The sequence below is a fragment of the Carettochelys insculpta genome, chromosome 27 (assembly GCF_033958435.1).
Source record: "Carettochelys insculpta isolate YL-2023 chromosome 27, ASM3395843v1, whole genome shotgun sequence".
Classification (NCBI taxonomy): domain Eukaryota; kingdom Metazoa; phylum Chordata; order Testudines; family Carettochelyidae; genus Carettochelys; species Carettochelys insculpta.
In genome coordinates, this window is record NC_134163.1 from 9,727,993 (window position 1) to 9,748,360 (window position 20,368).

A 20,368-nucleotide genomic window follows, 5' to 3' on the forward strand; every position below is an offset into this window, starting at 1 on the left:
GTATTTTCCTGGGCAAATCTGCCTGTGATAATGTTTTGTTTTCCTCTGAATCCCTCTGCAGGATTTTTCCCAGGAAGCTCACAGGGATGCGATGCCTTCCTCCGCCACAAGATGACCCTGATTTCTCCCTCCATCCTAAAGAAATACGGTATCCCATTTGACCGGGTATGTAGAGAGGCTGTTTTAAGAGAAATCTATAGTTTGCTGACAGCCTGGGGCTGCTCTCTTCCTTAAAGGAAGCAGCTTCAGGCCAGGCAGTGCTGGCAATAGAATACTTAATTTCTCAATGCACTGTCGTGTAACATTTATACTATCTGTTAAAACCAGGTGGCTGTTTAAAAATTAGCATTCGGGACTTGGCGGAAACAAATCTTCGTAAAGTACTTCCAGTACTCAAGTAGCATCTTTTCATGAGCATCCCAAATCGTTCTGCCAACCTAAACATAAGGGTGGAGGCGGTGGCATGTGTGTCTTAATTTTTTTTCACTCCCTTTTAAATCCCTATTTCTGAATGAGAATATTACCACCATGCTTTCTTCTAAGTAAAGTACGGATTGCGTTAGAGTTAGTATCTGAGTCAGAGTACAGAACTGAGTTGAAAGGCCCCTTCATCATTTGAGATATAATTAATATCTGTTTTGAAATAAAAGATCCTGGCTCTTATACTGCATCAGGGCTATGAATTCATTCAATTTACTGCTCCAGAAGATGCCTCATTTTTCCTAGCAAAAGGCTGTGATGGATGAAATTTGAAGTTCAGTCATCCGACATCTCAGATGGACTTGCTGTCAGTGCTGTGGAAGCTTTTGAGATGCAACGTGGTGCCTATGGTTCAGCATCAGACATTTGACTGGGGCCCAGTTTGTGCACACTGTCCCATATTAAATTGCTGTTCATTGGAGATTAGCCAACTTGAATCTTTAACGTCCAGCTTTCAAATGGAAGCATATAAATACTTGCTTTACACAACCAAACTCCAGAGGGAGCACCCAAACGTGGGATTCAGATATCCTCTTAAGATGTGCACAGTGTAAATGTGTAAATTCACTGTCTTGAGAGAATGGATGGAGGGACTGGAGCAATATGGCTGTGTCGCAGGGTAATGCAGAAGTGGCTGTTTGATGGTTTTTTGTTTTTTTTGTTTTGTTTTTTTTTGATAAAGGATTTTGGAAATTCAGTGTCCCCACCACTTACCTTGAAATGTGGTTCAGAGATCTTCAAAAGAGACCTGGTTGCTCATTGTGGACCCTAAATGGCAGATGAGCTTTGAAAATTTGACTCAGTTTTAGGGATTTCTTCGTTGTCTTCCTTTCCACACCTGTATTGGTTGAACTCTAGTACTTGCTTCTCACGTTGTTATTCTGATAGTTTAGAAGCCCATGCCACAGGGAACATAATCAGCTGGATTGAGCCCAAAGAGTGGGCACTGCTGCATCTCAGTGTGGTGATAAAAATCAGGCAGCATGGACACATTTTTGACTCTCTTCCAGTAAGAAGAATTTGCCACTGTGTCCCTCTAGTGCCGTGCTGCCCTGCAGTAGAGGAACAGCAGCAAATGGGGAAATAGTTTCTAATATTCCATTCAAGCAGCCTGCTAGGAGATTGTTTTTGCTTTGGTCAGAGTCCAAAACTTGAAGTAAACGTAGAAAACATCCCACAAGGTTTCAGTTTGTTGCATTTACTAGGTTATGGTGTCTTCTGCTTTGCAAACCAGTTGCAATATGCTTGTGTTTCCCTTTACTTATTGGTTGGAGCAAAAGTTACACTGATGTTCAAGAACATCCTAAGTGAGTGCAACAAGAGTGATTTCTGATGAATAACTAATCAAATATCTGGTGGTGATGGTGTTGCAAGAAAGTTTGTAAAAGAAGGGTGTGCCTCTCTCTAAACTGATCCAAGGAGGGTATAATGGACAATATGAGCATTGGGATAAAATGGAAAGTGATTTCCAATTCACTCCTTAGTGAAAGGGCTTTTTCCATTTCCTAGTTGTTATCCCCTGTCCCTATCCTCACCAAATCATTTGATTTCCAAAGTAAAGAAAATGTGCAAGTGTCCAACAGATAAGGCTTTCTACTGAATGTATATAAAACCCAGAAAAATATGAGAGCAGTCTGTCTTGTGCCAGTGTTAGCAGTCAGTCTGTCACTGAAGTTTATTACAAGCCAAGAGAGACCAGTGTTAAAAAAAAATAAATAAATAAAAATAAAAAAGAATCTTTTGAAGACTGAACTCTTCAAAGGGGTGGGGGATTGGTTTTTACAAGGCTAAATCTCAGAAGCCTGACCTGCAGAGATGAGTAGGTATGTGCTTTCATGACAGCTCCCCTTCTCCACCTATGACCGTTGGACGCACTCACTGGAAGGGATTTTAACAGTTAATAGTAAGTGTGGGGAACCTCTTTAGTCTGAGCAGCCCCCATCTGGCTGCATCATAGCTAGAAGTAGCAGCTTCAAGGACAGTATTTTACAGGGGAAGATACTTCTTTTCGCTCTTCCTCTGAAAATACAAGCAGGTTCCCTTCATCTATATTCCTGGCAGACATCAAACAAGTGAATACACACACATTTATAAATCTCTGTAATGGTATTTACTTCTGGAAAAAAAACCCAGATCAATACTAGAGCTTTTTAATAATTAAAAATGTGTATTTCTGTAATCCCCTATTGATTTCTCCATTTATTCTGCAAGAGCTTGCAGAAGTCAGTAAATTCAGGGCTTTCTCCATGAGTGGCAGTTTGTGCTGGCTTTCCCTCACTAGTTATTACTTTTCTACATGGCCTATCCATCATCTTGAGTGCTTTCTAATTTATTGTTGGGATAATGTTGACAGCGGTGACATGGAGGACATACACTGTGGGCTTGAAATGAAGACACCAGGATGTAGATTTTCTGACAGGAACATAATCTTTCCGCCGTCTTAATTTAGCAATATGCAGCTTTACCTTGATTTATGAAGGGGGCTGGTTGTGAGGATTCTCCATTAAGCTGGGTAGAGATTGGGCTTGAGTTTTTCTCACCCAGAAAATCTCACAGAAATCTCTTGAAACAACCATTATATAACAGTCTTTCTCTATTGTTATGCAGTTAACTGTTGTAAAGACGAGATTAGAGGAGTGGTGTTCAATAGTAATTCAAGGATCACCACACTTCTGGTTTTCATCCTTCCATATCGGTCACCTCCTTCCTCCAAATAAATGCCCTCTCCTTCTCCCCAGAGCCAGCTCCCCTCAGCCCCCCTACTGCAAATAAGTGACCCCCCCCCCCAGAGCCAGGCTCCCCCAGTTCTCCTACTGCAAATAAACAACACCCACCCCCGATCCAGGCTCCCCTAGCTCTCCCCCAAACTGAATGCCCTCTCTTTCCCCCAGAGCCACTGCCGCAGGACCTGTGCAGGGACTGGGGGCCAGAGCTGCAGCAGCAGGGGGCTCAAGCTGTGGAGGGGCAGGAGCCACCGCTGCTGCCACCATGTTCTGGGGTGCAGAGTGGGTGGAGGGCATTCATGTGTGCAGCTCCAAAGCCCAGATTCACTGCACCACGGTGTCCCATTTGCCGCATGTGGCAAGTGGCCAACCTATTAGATACTGCAGGGTTAGAGCTTCAACCCCGTGCAAACTCAGCATTGCCATACTGCTAGAAGTCGAAAATGTGCTTTAAAATACCTTGTTAAATCCTTCCAGACATTTATCCAGGTCTGTCCCTCTCTGATATTTCTTTGATTTATTTCCCTCATGTTCGTTGTGTCCTACGTCAAGTGAGTGGAAAAGAATAAAAATCCATATATGAAGTACACAGGAAGAGAAATTCATATTGTAAGCAGCACTGTGTCTGCAGCATACAGCTCTTGTTTTGTGGTCAGGATCCTTTTCAAACGACAGCCTTTAAGTTCAAGTGTTCTGCTGTATGCTGCTTGACTGCAGTTTAACCCAGTATATTTCCCAGTGATCTGAAGAAGGCAAGCAGTTTGAACATCGTCTTTTTAAACCTACTTTCTTTCACTTCCTTTCTGGCTATTGAGTGAATTGTTCAGCATGTGGTAGATTAATTCTTGAGGTTCAGTAGCCCTTAGTTTGGAAGGACATTCACATTGTTCACTGAGAGTCAGACCGTTTTGAGTAGGACTTTGCTAAGCATGTCTTAAGGAAAGTAATGAATTGGGAACCTGTGACAGAGAATATTTTCTTTGTCCAGTTTTTCAATCCTCAGAGGGTTTTGTAGAACATGTCTGATGAACACACCCTTCCCCAGCCTCCCTTTTTTCTGTTTGATTTGGTGTTTCATGGTAGTGTTGAAACTCACATGAAGTCTCCTAAGGTTGGATTTTTTTAATTGACGCTTTTTACTGCTAGAGCATGTTTAGCTATGGATTGAAGTTCTTAGAATCCTTTTTAGGTTGTAAACTAATAAGTTCCTCTTGATAGGCAATATCTTGGGTATAACTGGTAGTGCCATAACTACACTTACTATAAAGGATCTGTCAGTGCTTTTTGTATTAAAAAGACAGGGTCAGATCAAATTTTGTCTTTCTCAATCTTTAAAATAGAGATACTACCACCAGCCTCTGAGACAGTATATTCATGTAAAAGTACTGGATGAGTGCTAAATATCTTTATAATATAAATTTGATCAGTCAGGTATTTTTTCAACACTTCTCTGCTCTCAGTAAGTTTAATTTTAATTGTGAAAACCAAGTAATTTTGAGTGGTTTCTGATTACAACTGTTATAGCTGAGGTTTTTCTTTCTCACTGTGAGTTTTATGCTTCCTTCATTTTCTGAAGTCGATAGTGTACATGGATGAAATTAAAAACAAAATACACATTAATAAGTGGGCAAATAGAGTATTTTTTCTGTTTACCATGTTATACATGTACAGATAGAAATGAGTCTAGTGTGTTGAGCTGGGTTAATAATGTAGTAAGCTAATGTAAGGCTAAGCTACATGAAAGGTAGATTCATTTCCAAGTGGAAGCAGTAACATGATGGACATGTTGTGGAGGAGAATATAATTTTGTCTGATGCTTCCAACGTGGCTAGACAACTCCAGATTATATGTTCATGTAGGCTTGGTGCTACAATCAGCTAAACTTCTCACTGTTTAGAGATCTGTAGGGCACTGGAGTTGTTAAAACCAGAGACCTATTTTATAATTTTAAACTCCACCCTCTCAGCAAGGGGGCTGAGACACTCACCGGGCCCCTGGGTCAGGTGTGTGGGGGGAGAGGGGGTGTCGGCTCTGCACCAGGAAGGGGCTGGGATGGGGCAGCCATCCCTCAGGGAAGCCTGGAATTTTCCCCACAGCTCTCTGGTAGCCATTTAAAGGCCCTGGAACTCCAGCTTCTGCTGCTCCTGTGGTTGTGGTGGCTGAAAACTCCAGGCCGTTTCATGTTGTTAGGCCCCTGGGCAATCGCACCCTTTCCCGTCCCCCTGCCTGTGAGTCAGGTGTTAATATATAAACTGAATAATTTAAACTGACAGGGATTCAGGTGTTTCCAGATCTGAAGAAGTGGGTCTGTCCCACAAAAGCTCATCTCCTAATAAATTATTTTGTTAGTCTTTAAAGTGCTACATGACAACTTTTTTGTTTTCTTTCGTCCTGCTGAAGATCCAGACATTGGCAGACTAACGGGACATCTCCTGCCCTTTCAGGTCTTTTTCTTCTTTACTTTTGTTCTAAAGTTGTGGTTTTTGTGTTTTATCACACAGATACCCCATAGGAGCTAGACTGAGACTGATTTGACTTTTCACATATTTCTGTAACTTTATAACCCTGTTCTCAAGCCACCAGATATCCCCCAAAGGATCAGTTTTATGTCTGTCGTCTTTATTTTTTCTCAGATCACCCAAGAGGCTGGGGAATTCATGATTACGTTTCCTTATGGATATCATGCTGGATTCAATCATGGCTTCAACTGTGCTGAGTCCACCAACTTTGCCACGCTGCGCTGGATTGATTATGGCAAAATGGCTACGCAAGTAAGTGTTGTTGTTTGGATGCATGGGTTCTTAATACCTTTTAGATGATTTAAATACAAATGAATGCAGACATGCATATTAAAATACATGCAAGAATGAAAATATGATTTATCTGAGAACGTACGCTTTCCACATATCAGTTAAGGGTTCTGTTCTTTTTGCGTTTGATTGTCCTCTGCTGTCATTAAAAGTCCATAGTTAGCAAGGAGAAAGGAAGGCTCACAAGATAGTGGGGTAGGAGGTGAGGGAATTTTAATTTATCCCAAAGTTTTAGTAATCTTGAGTGAATTATGTGCTTTGCGTTCTGTGGAGAAAAGTACTTTAGTATATAGGTAGGGGTTGAAACTCTCAAGTGCGGCACTTTATTGTTCAGCATAAACTGTGATCTGGTGTGATTTTAGTTAGCCAGATGTTCACATCAGGGGTGTGGCCAAGTTTCCTGTGGTCCCATTAACTTTGTTCACAGCCATCAGCCCTGACCCTCAGTGTTCTGTGTTGTTATGTAACTCTAATTTACCCCTTAAATGTCTTCTAAGAGCCCAGTAGGCAGTGGAAGTGTTGGTAATTATGCTAGATAATATTGACCTGATTTTGGCATCAGTCAGGTCCTGAGGGAGCCAGACAAGAGAGGTCAACCTGTATTGAGGGGATGTTAATAAGATACATTTTAATAGGTTTGGTAGCATTCTTCTACACAAGGAAAATTTATCCCAGAATAGCCTGTGACATCTAGATTCTAATGCAGTGTACCAAATGCAAAATAGGTTTTTTTTGTAGTCTTGACAAAAATGCTCCATTTCTGTTTCATATACACCTTGCTTCCACTCCCAGATACTTGAAAAATGCCTTTACCCAGTAACTCTGTCTCATTTAAAATCAACTGAAGTACCACAGCTTTTGATTCCTGGGCCAAAACTCTTTCTGCAAGCTGCAAAGTTTCTTCAGTGGAAGGTCTGTTCCTGTGTAATTTGTTCCTTTTGACTTTAATCAGAATTAGAGCAGGGGGCCTTTATGGTACAGTGTATGCTGCATTTGGTTTGATATTTATCTGAGTGTTTACTAATGGCAGAAAGGAGATACCTTTCAAGATTACGAATGGAGCTAGTGGATGACAGAAGAGTTTCTACGCCTGGTCCTACATGTGTGGTTTAGTGTAGTTAAACCATGTGAATGATGTGGTCAGACGTGGTGGGAGTTTTGTAGAAAGTGTGAATAGGGGGATATCACTTCTGGCCCTTTGATGGGTCCTCTTCCCACAGACAGTAAAAAAGGATGAAAGATATAGGAGTATATTGGGTTTAGTTTGGGGTGTTGACCAAAATGCGTCATGTTCCTTTCCAAACCAGGAGGAAAATGCAATTTTATGCCCTCGAGTAGCTTACTGCAGGCATATCCTTCAGCAAATGTGTAGTTCAGGCAAAGGAGGAGATACCTGGACACTAGTGTTCATAATGATCAAAATAATATTTTGTTCATGGATTGGGAACCTGAACTGCATATATCTTGTTTACAGTGAAGGCTCAGTTTTGTCCAGAAAAGGTGGTAATGTCCATTTTTCCTTAAGAAATGACTTTGTGTTTGGGAATGATAAGAGGAGGTACATGGTTAGTCATCAAAGTATTTTTTCATCTCCCCTGGGACATCAGTATTCTTGTTAACTCTCTCAATTTAACATCCCCATCTTCAAGCCATAGCTACTTCAGCCATTTTCTTCCTAACTGATTTGGGACATTCTAAACAGGATTCTATTCAGAACTAATCAGTGCTGCTAATTAATCACCATGTCTACATCTACACTAGTGAGTTTTTTCGAAAAGCCAGGGCTCGTCCAAAAAATCCCATGGAGTGTCTACACACAAAATGCATTCTTTTCATATATCAGAGGGGTAGCCGTGTTAGTCTGGATCTGTAGCAGCAACGAAGGGTCCTGTGGCACCTTATAGACTAACAGAAAAGTTTAGAGCATGAGCTTTCGTGAGTTAACTCACTTCTTCATATTAATTCGGGACAATGCCACACGTTTGCTGGCAGCCTTGTTCTGCTCCCGGATGAGGAAGAACACCTTTTTCTGAAAGATTCTTTCAGGAAAAAAGTGTGTAGTTGTGCTGGGGGTCCTTTATTCGAAAGACCAGGCCTCATGGTGCTGGATTTTTCAAACTGCGGCATTTCCTGGCCTTTTCTTTTCAAAGTGTGGCTGGAGTGTGGCTGCTCATGGTTGCAATCTTTCGAAAGGAGTTTTTTCCAGAGAGATCTTCCAAAAGAACTTCTTTCGAAGGACCGCTGTAGTGTAAATGTAGCTCATGAGTGGCAGCTTCTTGGGTTATGGGAGGTACTGCCTTTTCTCTAGAGGCTGCATGTTACTCACATCCCAGGCTGTCAAGGAACTTGTGGAATCACAGAAGCCATTATATCTTTAAGAAGTGTTGCTATTTATATTCCCTACTTGTTTTCCTTCAAGTTGTCATTCATTATTGGACTTACACCACTTACCCAAATAGGAAGCAAAGGTACTTGTGGCTGACTTCATCCAAGAAACACGTCACTCTATTGCATCTCCTTTCCATTCCTGTTCAGAGTTCTGTGAATTTGCCTAAGCCAGTACAGACTGGCTGTGACTATCAAATGCCATAATGTTCGGTGTCTGAGCAGCTCATCCTACAGAAAGTATGCCCATTCCTTTAGGCTACTGGAAGGTGAAATGCCTGTCTCATTTATTTTTCCGATAATTTGCAGCCTGTGATCTCGGGGGCTGTATTATTAGCTGACAAATCTGACATCTGAACTCTGTGCTTGTTCTAAAATAAATTCCCCTTAACTCCACAAACATACATCTTAGCAGGTTTTTTTATTGACAGTTTGGAGGAGATGTGAGACCGCTTGATGGGAATTCCACTGAGTGCTGATCTTGCTGAGGGCATGAAGAGAATTCATCAGCCAGCCTGTCTAGTCTTGTCATATTGTGATCAGTGCCCATTTTCCTCTTTCAGTTTGACTCTGCTTTTGGACTTAGTGGTTATGTCTACACATGCCCTTCAATGAAGCGGGTAGAAAATGTTAGAGGTGCTGATGTGAATATTCAACATCTCATTTGCATGATGGCGGCCACCTGGAGGATCAGAAGTGCTGCTTTCGAATTGCAAAAGAGCCATGTAGACAGGGTTCCTTCGAAAGAAAACTTCTTCCCAATTTTTTGGAGGAATGATAGAGGGAGGTTCTGGCAGTATTGACCAGATGGTAGTTAGCTGCTTCAGACGCTTTAATTTTTTTATCTTTTAGATTGCAATTAAAGCTAACCTATATCGAAATAATGCCCAGCAAACCCTCTCAGTCCAGGGTGAGAGAATGGGCTGTCTTAAAGCTACAAAATAAGAAATTCTTAATAGTATTGACTGTGTCAGCTTTAAACTGTTCCTTTTGTGTCTGACACAGATCGAGTAGGGATTGACCAATATGTCGTGAACTCTTCTCTAAAGGAGTGTGCATCAGTTAAAAACATTAAACTTACAACTTTCATGCTTACGATGAAAAATCTCATAGGATCAATCCAGTGCTCTCTGAATCAACAAGGTGGCAAGACAGCTGAAATGAGTGTCCTCATTTCAAATGCTGCATGTGTTGGGCTTTCTTAAAATTCCCGCTGTTGGGGTAGCATCACTGCAGCTATCACTGGGAATGGTGGGAGCAATAAGATAAAGCATTGCATGTTTATCATAGGGCTATCTAGGCCATCTTTGAAAAGTTAGGAGATATACAGTGGTAACCTGCTGCCTGCCAATGCCAGTGCTTTCATCTAGCACCAGTATGTTGTGTAATGCTATGAAACTTAAAGGAAAAACTTCTTATAGATAGATAGAGCTCCATGGGGTGTAAACACCAAAGCATAACGATGTTTGGTCAATCCTGACATTTAATCAAATATAGAGCTTAAAAGCAGAAACATTTCAGCAACTATGGGATTATGTAGATCTTCTGTAGTTGCCTCTGCACTCCTCTTTTCCCACTCAAATAGCTGAACACTACGAAGGGTGTTTGTGCCCTCTTAGATATCATATTATTTATTGAGGTTGTAAACTAAGCTATATACTATTTATAGCTGAGCTCTACAGAGTAAGAAAAGGTGGAATGAAAGCTATAACTCTGACATTCTGTTTTGGGGTTAAAGCAATAAGAAAAACCTAAACCCACAGGAGACCTTAAGTACATTTTGTGTGCCTATGATTTTTTTTTTTTTTTAAATGCAAAATTGATTTGGAATTTTAAAATAAAGTTCAGGTCTACTGCAACCTTGTATACTAAGTTTGTCTGTAGCAAATGTTTCTGGAGTTTGAAACCACAGAAAAGGGGTTTATTGTGAAAAATTTGACAAAGCCTTAACTACAGCAGCGCCATTCGGCATGACTCTAATATTAAAAGCAATTTTGAGCTCAGCCATGTGTTCATAAACAAATGACATTTGGGAAGTGCAGATTTAGATGGCGCCTCCATGCTCACATAGTTAAGCGGCATAGCGTGAAATTACTGAACAAGCAGCATAGAAAGCTCTGAGCAGATCTGGGGAAAGGAAATTAGAGGGTGGAAGGAGATGCTCAATTTATTTCCATTGTTCCAGGTGATACTTCTGTTAACAGGATTCCATTTAATATACCAAAATCAGGAATTGTATATGTTAACCATTTGTTATTGTGGCAGGGGATTCCAGATGAGGTATGAGTTCTGTTATGCTATATGGGCAAAAAGTTCATTGACATCTCCTTTTTAAATTAAGTAAACATTTAAATAAATATCAGATGGCTGTGTTATGCATAAACTTAGATAACCTGTGCTTTTCATGATGAAAGACAAATTCTGGGCACAGTTGCTCTGGTTAACTAGTATGATTTTTTAAAAATGAGTTGACTAAAGCAACTATTAAATTTGGTTCATTAGTTTAGTTTTGTATTTTTGTGGGCAGACACAGCTGGATTATATTTGCTTATTAGCGGAGCGATTTTTCACTAAGTCACTATAATTGTTCATAAAAGTTCTTAGAAGTAACACTATGGACAGTCAGACTATTTGTTCTCTCTCTCCTCTGTCCAGGCTGCAACAAGTAGGGCCAACTCCTGTCCTACCACAACATAGCAAGTCAATAACAGGCCTTGCACACTTAGCCAGATGGACAGTGCTCTTTTTTTTCCATATGCTCTGACACTAGGGACCCAGAGCATAGATTTTTGCACTGCTTAAAGCTGTGAATGGAGGGAAAGACATTACTGGCATACAGTACATGTGCTGCACTGGTTGGTGACCTTAGAAAAACCTACTTATAATAGCACTAAGTGCCAGTCAGGTGGATAGAAAGCACTCTTACCTATAGGAGAACCTGTCTAGACTGCAAAAATGCATTATAGCCAGAGCAGAGTTTAATGATCAGCTTACTGGAAATTTAGTTTTGCTGTAATTGTAGGACAAGCATCAATGTGAACAGCATATCAACACTTCAGCAATAACTGTAATGTTCGGTAGGCAACTAATTAAAGATGAATACGAAAAAGCAGTAAAGTAGCATTTTAAAGACTAACCAAATAATTTGTTAGGTGAGCTTTTGTGGGACAGGCCCACTTCTTCCAACCGTAGCCATACCAGAATGCCTTAAATATTGAGCCTATTCTGGTATGGCTATGGTCTGAAGAAGTGGGCCTGTCCCATGAAAGCTCACCTAACCAATTATTTTGTTAGTCTTTTAAAGTGCTACTTTACTACTTTTTTGTTTTGATAATATATAGACTAGCACAGCTTTCTCTCTGTTACTAATTACAGATGAGTGTACCTTATGTCAATGTAAACTTGTAGTGAGGGCTAGTTAACACTTTTTTTAAATAGAATCAATCGGCGATTGGTTTGGTGTTCATTTTAGTGTTTAGTTTGCTGCTACAGCATGACTTTTTTAAAGATTCCAATGGAAGTTAAATATTTGAGGTGAACATGGGAAATAATCAAAATGGCTAGAGGGGTGTGTAATTGTAACTGAACAGGAATATTTAGAGACATGAACTCTTATCTGTCTGGTAGTCACTGATAACCTTCTATCATATTGTCATGTTTATCCAAGAAATCTCTGCCTTAATTAGGCTAAGGATCAGTGCATGGTGTGATTGTCAAGTTAGAATAGTGTAGTGGCCTATATTGAATGTCACTTGAGTCGGTGACCCAGTAAGCAAATATAGGCGATTCTTGGCAGGTAGGTTAAAATGGATGGCCAGCCAACTTCTCTCAAGACTTACCCCACTCCCACCCCCCACTTCTTTGGTCAGAATAGATGTTCAGTCAACCTGATTTGAAGGAAGTAATCTGTCTAGTAATTGTTTTCTGGCCTCTTTGCCAGGTATTGGTTTGTGATCAGTAAAATACTTTCTGCCTCGAGAGCTGTATAACTCCTCATGACCAGCTTCTATCAAGGGAGGTTACTTTGGGCTAGAAATGATTTCTTAATATTTTTTGCTCCTAAAAGGGCAGAAGAGACCTCAAAATCCTGTCTCATAACATGCCAATGAAATCAAGGGGTTTAAAACCCCTTTATCGTGTACATTTCCTTTTGCATTTCCAAAAGTATTTCAGACTTCATTGTGATGCCCAGTTGCTCTCTCGCATAGAAGTGATGTTGGTGTTGTGACGTCTGTCCTCTAGTTCTTTCTTTTTGATCAGTTTTCTTGGCTTGATTACATCTTGTGGATTCATTCTCTCTCCATCCTCTTATTGTAATTCTTTCCTTTGTGTCCATTTATATTACATGTGTAATCTATTTGCTATAGAGATGTACGTGTCCCCAAAATCATAATATTTGGAGGGGGGAGGGACAGGAGGGTAGACTCAGTTACAAAATGTCTTTTGACCTGGCTACAGCATGATTAAAAGCAGAAATGTTGGTGTGAGAAAACCATGGGTCGAGTAACTAGGATTTTACCTTCCTAGTCCTGTTTAGTGAACATGAACATGACAAAGGAAAGAAAATGGAGGGTCAGTGACCTTAGTTCTGGCACTTCTTAATAGAATTATTTTAAGCGTAATTCTCTCAAAGTAGTGAAGATTTTCCTATTATGTGTACCTCAGTTGCCCCTTAATGAAGGGGTGTTTCCAAGTCACTAACCCAGTTTAGGGAGGGGTTACTTTGTGCTTTTAAGCTTTCCTGCCTCTAAACTGAGTTGAGTCTCTGGTGCCTCTGGCTCTAGGATTCTTGGCACACTCTTGCCGTACATCTGTACTACTGCTGGAGGTGGGTGTACCTGTGCTAGCATTGTTTGAGCTAACATGTTAAAAATAGCAGTGTAGTTGCTTCATAGTACAGACTTGTCTAAGAACTGAGATAAGTACTTGGGAGGCCTAGCACATCATGCTGCTGTAGAGAGGCTGTTTTAGTGTGCTAGTTCACTCAGAGTAGATGTACCCTTATCAGATGTACTCTTATCAGCAAGCCCCCCTTCTTGGGAATGAAACTCATGGTCCGGGTGCCTAGGCACGAAACTGGTGCCAGCTTCCCCATGCACCCAGTTGCTTAATAACATCCTTTCCATAACTCCAGTGTTGTGGGTGCTATAGCTTACCATTTGCCTCTTCAGGGGCGTCTGGTAGCTGTTGCAAACAAGCACAGTCTTCTAACAGAATTACTTTTTATTTAATAAAAGAGTGAAACAGATCTAGACAAAATAAAGATCACCTGAATGCCAGTCTCTGCCTCAGTTTCCTCAATAGTCTGCAGTGCTCTTTGAGATTTGGTCAATCTATGTGTATGCTATTGGGAAGATCAGCCCGGTCAGGGTTGGTCGTCTGGAGTTGGATTTTGTGTGCTTGGTAGAGACTCAATATTGCAAGGGGTAAGGGAGGTCGACTGGAGAGTTTCTAAGACCACCAAAAATAATGAGATTCTACCAGGTTAAGCACGATTTTTAATATATTTATTGGCCTTCCAGAGCAGTTATTGAACTGTTAATGACTATAGTTATGTACCTTTTACGGCCAAGGGCTGTGTTATGTGATGTTGTCTTTATCAGCCCTTGGTGTGCATACTCTGAATTGGAGGTTGGAATTAGACACAGAGTATATAAAATCAGTCAGAATTCATTGAACGGAGAGCCCTCAGATCATTCTCCTTGTAAATGCCTCAACTTGTTCTCAAGACATTGTTGAAGTCATCATCCTTCCAAGGAGGAAGGTTTGAATGGAACCTGCCAAAGCTTGCCAGTGCCCTTTCACCACAAGGAGCTGAAGTTGAGCATTGCAAGTTGTTTCTGGCTGTCTTTGTTAAAATAATAGCTGTTACTGGCCTATGGGGTGAGTTAGGAAGCTCACATTAACCTTTAGATTGGTGTGTATAATCATGGAGCACTATCACCAGGTCTTCCCAACCATTTCTAGATTCTTTGGTATGTCACATGGAGAAGTGTAACTCTTGCAGGAAGGTTAACTTTTCAAGATTCTGATGGTTTTGGAGCTGGGCTGCATTAATCGGTTTATATTTACTGAGTGGAAAGATTGCTAAGGGGATAATATTGAAGGGTTTCAGTGTGGAGAAGGCGTGTTTCAGGTGAAAGCCTGTCCTCTGAATTTGCGTGTTTGGATCAACAATGTAACACAAATGGTACTACCGTTTTATTTGAGCACAACAAGAAGTTTTGTGGCATCTTATAGGCTAACAGATATTTTGGAGCAGGAGCATAAGCATCTGATGAAGCGGGTCTTTGTCCACAAAAGCTTATGCTCCAAAGTATCTATTAGTCTGTAAGGTGCCACAAGACTTCTTGTTGTTCTCGAAGCTACAGACTAACATGGCTACCTCTCTGATACATTTTATTTGAGTGTGGGTGTGTGTTGTTTGTATGTTAGTAATCTGTGTTTATAGGCAGATTGTTGCACAAATAGTAACAGAGGAAGCCGTGCTAGTCTATACACTATCGAAACAAAAAGCAGTCAAGTAGCACTTTAAAGACTAGCAAAATAGTTTATTAGGTGAGCTTTCTGTCCCACGAAAGCTCACCTAATAAACTATTTTGCTAGTCTTTAAAGTGCTACTTGACTGCTTTTTGTTTTGATGTTGCACAAATATTGTAGGAGGAGAACTCTTCTTAAGGTCACCTGTTTTTGTCCCCTCTAACATCTCTTTATGAACACTGACCCTTCAATTAGTGGTCTCTAGTTAATTTTGTTTTGTTTGGTTTTCCTGTCTAATACTATCCATGAGGAGCTATGGCTGAAATAAAGCCACTGATTTGTTTTCTCTTCCTACTAATATATAGTTTTGCTGCATAAGACTGCAATCCCATCTGTATTTCTGCTCTGGTTGACTTTGCTTTTGGTTGTCATCTGTATGCTGTCAATCAGTAGAGCTTATGATCAAGTATATTATTAATAGCCCTTTAAATAGAGGTCATTTTTATGTTGTCCATTTAGCACCCCCTGAACAGCATATACCTATCGCCTGCTGTTATTCAGGAAGGCACCTCTGAACCTGCAATTACTCAAGAAGTTCATGTGCATCTTACAGGTCAGCTTTTCTGTTTCTTTTGCAAACCTGACCGAACGTAGGTGGATGTGAGAAATTTCTTATATTCCTTATTATATTAATAGCAGACATTAGAGGCTGATAACATCTGTGTTTCTGCAGGCTGGCATTTTCATAGCTTCATTTCATCTCCCATTTGCTCCAAAGATGCTTCTAGAATTATCTGTCTCAATACAAAGTGAGGTCAAGATGCTCTGTCTGCCTGAGCCCTACTTTTATGTGCTGGTACAAACAGCCTTCATCTCCTCCTGGGTAGCTTTCCATCACACATCTCTACTCTGACACTCCCTAATCCAGATCTCCTGTTTCCTTTTATTAAAAAACAAAAACAAAAAGCAGAAACAAAACAAAACAAAAAAAACACTCAAAGCTCCATGCAGTAGTATATATAGCCTACCTTTCTTGGGACAGTGTGCTCTTTTAGGAGCTGTATTTCTTCCCCGTAGTTTCCTGCCCCATAACCTTTTCCAGTGTAGCTTGCCATTTGTCATCATGATACATGACTAAATTGAGGTTTTAAGTGCTGGATATCAGTGATCTTGTCTATAAAGTGCAGTGTACAGCAAAGGTGCTATGAAATAGGAGCAGGACAACAAGCTAGGGATGCACCAAATAAAGCATTGCCTATTTGGCACACTGTTGCCAGTGGATTATATCGCAGAAGGTAGGTTTATTTTCTAGTCACCATAATTCCTGCAAAGTTGGCAGGATAATTTGGTAGTGCATCTATATCTCACAAATTGTAGAAATCAGAACTTTGTATTATGTTATCTGTGTGTGTCTGTCGTTGACCTAAGTCCAGTTTGGTGCCTTGAAAACACTTCTAAATGAAGAATTTCTCACCTTGCCAGTATGATGTGGAACGATAAGGATTTTGATTTTTGAGATGTGCACAAAAGTCAAACCCAGAGCCTTCCAGTGCCTAGAATGAGGTGTGGTAGCCACCCTGGGCTCTGCAGCAGTTATCCAGCAAGACTGAAGAATGGGAGGAGTGAGGATTACCTGGGGCAGGGTGCAGTCAGCGGAGGCAGGCGGCAGTGGCAGCTGCAGCAGGGGATTACCTCCACTCACCCCTTCAGTCCTGCACTCACCTTGTGGGCGGTGCGAGCGGCAACCTGCTCTGCTGTGCACCACTGTGGCGTCTCAGCCCACTGAGCCCCACGTCAGCCCATCTGAGGTATTTCTCAATTCAGCACTCATATGGACTTTAAAAGGAGAGGATGGGTCTAACACTCAGCTGGATTTAATTTGAACTGAATTACTGTATAGTGGAAGTCAAATAGTTTTTGGTGCTTTTGAGGACTTCTCTTCTTCTTCCCCCAAAGAACCATGGGATATGTGCAGATACACATGGGCAACTACAGAAATTATAATATGACTAAGGCTCTGCTGTGAGAGAGCCTAGCTCAAGAGCAGGCAATCTGAGTACCCAGACTAACTGGGTGGTGTAGTCATACCCTGAAGGTTAGGTAAGTTTTGAACATTACTAATGCTGCTTGTCTCTTAACCTCCACTGACTGGAGAGGTGAAGGTAAATTACAGGCTGACTCTTCATAGGCTCCCTACTTCCCCAGAACTCAGGTTCCCATTTTTTGTGTGATGGGTCCTCTCCCAATCAGGGATGCCACCTGAATCCACAGTACAGGTGAGCCTTCTGTTTCACCAGTCTGGTTTCTTGCAATGTGATGTGAATATCCGGCAGCCTCTGGGTCCCGGGGCTGCTGGATATGAAAGAGTTAACTGTACAATGAGAACACTTGCAACTTAACAGGATATAAATGTTCCCTAGATTAAGACTTTTCCAGAATGATGTCTCACAAGGCATACTTTGAACAAAACTTAATTATATGACAGTTTTGAAAATGGCAGTTTCCGGGGGCGGGGCACAGTTTGTTACTGTGTGAAGCCCAAACACAAAGCTAGTATTCTTGATGAATATGCTAGTTAAAATAGAGCAGCTGGTTTGGAAAGCAAGTTACCTTAAGGACAGTCATTTCTGGGTTATTGAGATCAGATGTGCTTTGAGACTGAAAAGTGTTTTCACGCTCCTGATTGATGGGGCCGGCTACAGGCTCTCTCTGTGCTGGAATCAGGGCCAATGCAGCTGTCGTGTAACTGAATGAATGTTGAGTGGGTTGAATTGAAACCAGCGCTGTCATTTTGGTACTCTGTTCCTCCTCCTAACAAGTGAGAGCAGCTTTAACCATTCAAAGAAAGGGAGTACTTGGCTGCCTGTTGTAAAAGAAATTCAAATTTCTGAACATCTCTATTCCTGTGGCTTTTTCCTGCTGCTGCCAGGAAACTAACTCAGATGTGAAGGGAATCCTAAAAACTATTACACATGTAACTTAAATGCATCTTTATTATTTCATGTTAATGCTTCAGGGGAAAACGAGTCATGTCATGTTTGTCCTGTTCATCTTCCCTAAAAGAGTGCATGTTCTGGATGCCCTCAGGTGGCACATGTGGGCAAGAGTGTGGTGGTCGTCATGCAAGTATGAGGGATGGGTGGGTGAGTCAAAAGTGTAGCCAGTGGGCCCACTTGGATGGGTCCTGACTTCAGGGAGATCGGCAAGAATGAGTGGGACAGTAGGGATGGGTCATGGGGTAAGCACTGAACCTTCTGTCTAGCTGGAGCATCAAGGCAGAGCAGGGTAAGCCCCTGTGCTACCATTCCAATCCCCTGCTGGAGCGCTGGGTGGGCTAGTGGGGGGGTGACCTCGGATGCAAAGTTGGTAGGCCATGGCCCACTCAGGTCCACCCACGGCTATGCCCCTGGGGTGAGCACAGGCTGTGAGTTGTTTTCCTTTCTCTTCAGAGTGACAATGAATCCATATTGAACAGAGGTCCTAAGTTGTGGGCCCCACCTTCATAGAATCATGATTTTTAGGGCTGGAAGGGACCTCAGGAGGTCATCTAGTCCAGCCTCCTTCCTAAAGCAGGGTCAACCCCATCTATATCATCCCGGCCATAACTATGTCAAGCAGGGACTTAAAAACCTCAAGGGATGGAGATTCCACCACCTCTCTTGGTAATGCATTCCAGTGCTTCACCACCCTCTTGGTGAAATAGTTTTTCCTGATATCTAAGCTATACCGCTCCCTCTGTAACTTCAAACCATTGTTCCTTGTTCTGCCATCTGTCACCATTGTGAACAGTCTTTCCATCCTCTTTATAGCCCCCCTTTCAGGAAGTTGAAGGCTGGTATCAAATTGCCCCATAGTCTTCTCTTCTGCAAACTAAATAAGCCCAAATCTCTCAGCCTCTCCTCATAGGCCATGTGCTCCAACCCCTTAATTATTTTTGTTGCCCTCTACTGAACCCTCTCCAATGCATCCACATCCTTTGTAGACTGGGGGGCCCAGGACTGGATGCAATACTCCTGATGTGGCCTCACCAGTGCCAAGAAGAGGGGAAAAATAAGTTATCTAGATCTGCTGGAAATGCTTCTCCTAATGCATCCCAATATGCTGCTAGTCTTCTTGGCTACAAGGGCACACTGTTGATTCATACCCAGCCTCTCATCCACGGTAATCCCCAGATCCTTTTCTGCTACACTGTACGTAGCCAGTCAGCCCCAGCCTGTAACATTGCTTGGGATTCTTCCATCCCAATTGCAGGACTCTACACTTGTCCTTGTTGAACCTCATCAAATTTCTTTTGGCCCAATCCTCCAATTTGTCTAGGTCAGTCTGGACCCTTTCTCTTGCCCCTGACCCCTTACCTTAGTGTCATCTGCAAATTTGCTGAGGGTGCAATCCATCCCCTCATCCAGGTCATTAATAAAGATGTTGAATCTGACACTTAAGGCCCAGATCTAGAGGGAGAAAAGTCATGGGACTCTACCCCAGGACAGATGACACCTAGATGCTGAGACTATAGTGAGACAGCACTGCTGACCTCTTTGTGGACTCCTCAAGGCTGTCCCACTAAAGTCTCAGCATCTGGGTGTCATCTGTCCTGGGGTAGAGTCCCATGACTTTTCTCCCTCTAGGTCTGGACCTTACGTGTCCAATTCTAAAGTGTACCTTCTGCATTTGAAGTGTCAAAGCCAGGCGCAGCCTTATCAATACCATAACAGGGTGTTTTTATTGAAAGAGGTGCCAGTATTCACCCTAAACTGAAAAGCAAGGCAAAGTTAGTAGAGTGTGCTTTCTGGATTCAGTTTTTGGAAAAGTGTGTGCATGCCTATTTGTGGAGGGGAAAGAGGAAGTGGGAGCAGAGAGGCAAGATATTCTCAAGCTGGTTTCTTGATGTGCAGCAGTCAAAGCTGCGTGTTCTGTCTTCCTTTCAAAATGTCAGGGTCCTATGCTTCACGTAATCCAGTGTGTTATTTCCAATAGGCGTGGGACTCAGCTGTGAGCCCCAAGGCATTCCTGGTCACCTGGTACAAAGAGAGAAACTGATTACAGATGATCCAGTTAATGTACTTTCATGAACAGTACCTAAATCTTAAGTGTGGCACTTTGGACATGGATGTTTTATGTTCCACTATGCAGTTATGGTTCTCCAGTACTGTGACAGGGATGGATGCCTTCACTACATATCTTGGTTGCATGTGACCTGAAATCACAGATCTCTGATTTCTTTTCTTGACTACAAAAGGTTAAAAAAAACAAAAAAACACACACACGGAAAGTAGAGTGCGCTAGAGACGACTTTACCCACTCAACGGGGTAGTCTAGGATTGTTGTGGCGTAGCAGCTTGAAGCTGTGTGGATACTGCTATCTGCTTATTTAAAGCATAAACCCAGAAATGCTGACTGTAGTTAACAGCACCTCTGACCTCACTGTGGCCTCCTCAAGGCTGTTCTGCTAAATTCTCACCATCTAGGTGTCATCTTTTCTGGGGTAGAGTC

At 41.8% G+C, this 20,368-nt stretch overlaps 1 protein-coding gene across 3 annotated transcripts in view; it reads left to right on the top strand.

The window, feature by feature from the left end:
• Window positions 1–20,368, top strand: part of KDM4B (lysine demethylase 4B) — a 209,693-nt gene that overhangs the window by 100,541 nt on the left and 88,784 nt on the right. For all 3 annotated transcript variants that reach the window (XM_074978255.1, XM_074978257.1, XM_074978256.1), the window contains exons 7-8: window positions 62–165; window positions 5,837–5,974. In XM_074978255.1, the coding sequence (XP_074834356.1) occupies window positions 62–165; window positions 5,837–5,974 (242 nt within the window). The remainder of the gene's footprint in view (window positions 1–61; window positions 166–5,836; window positions 5,975–20,368) is intronic.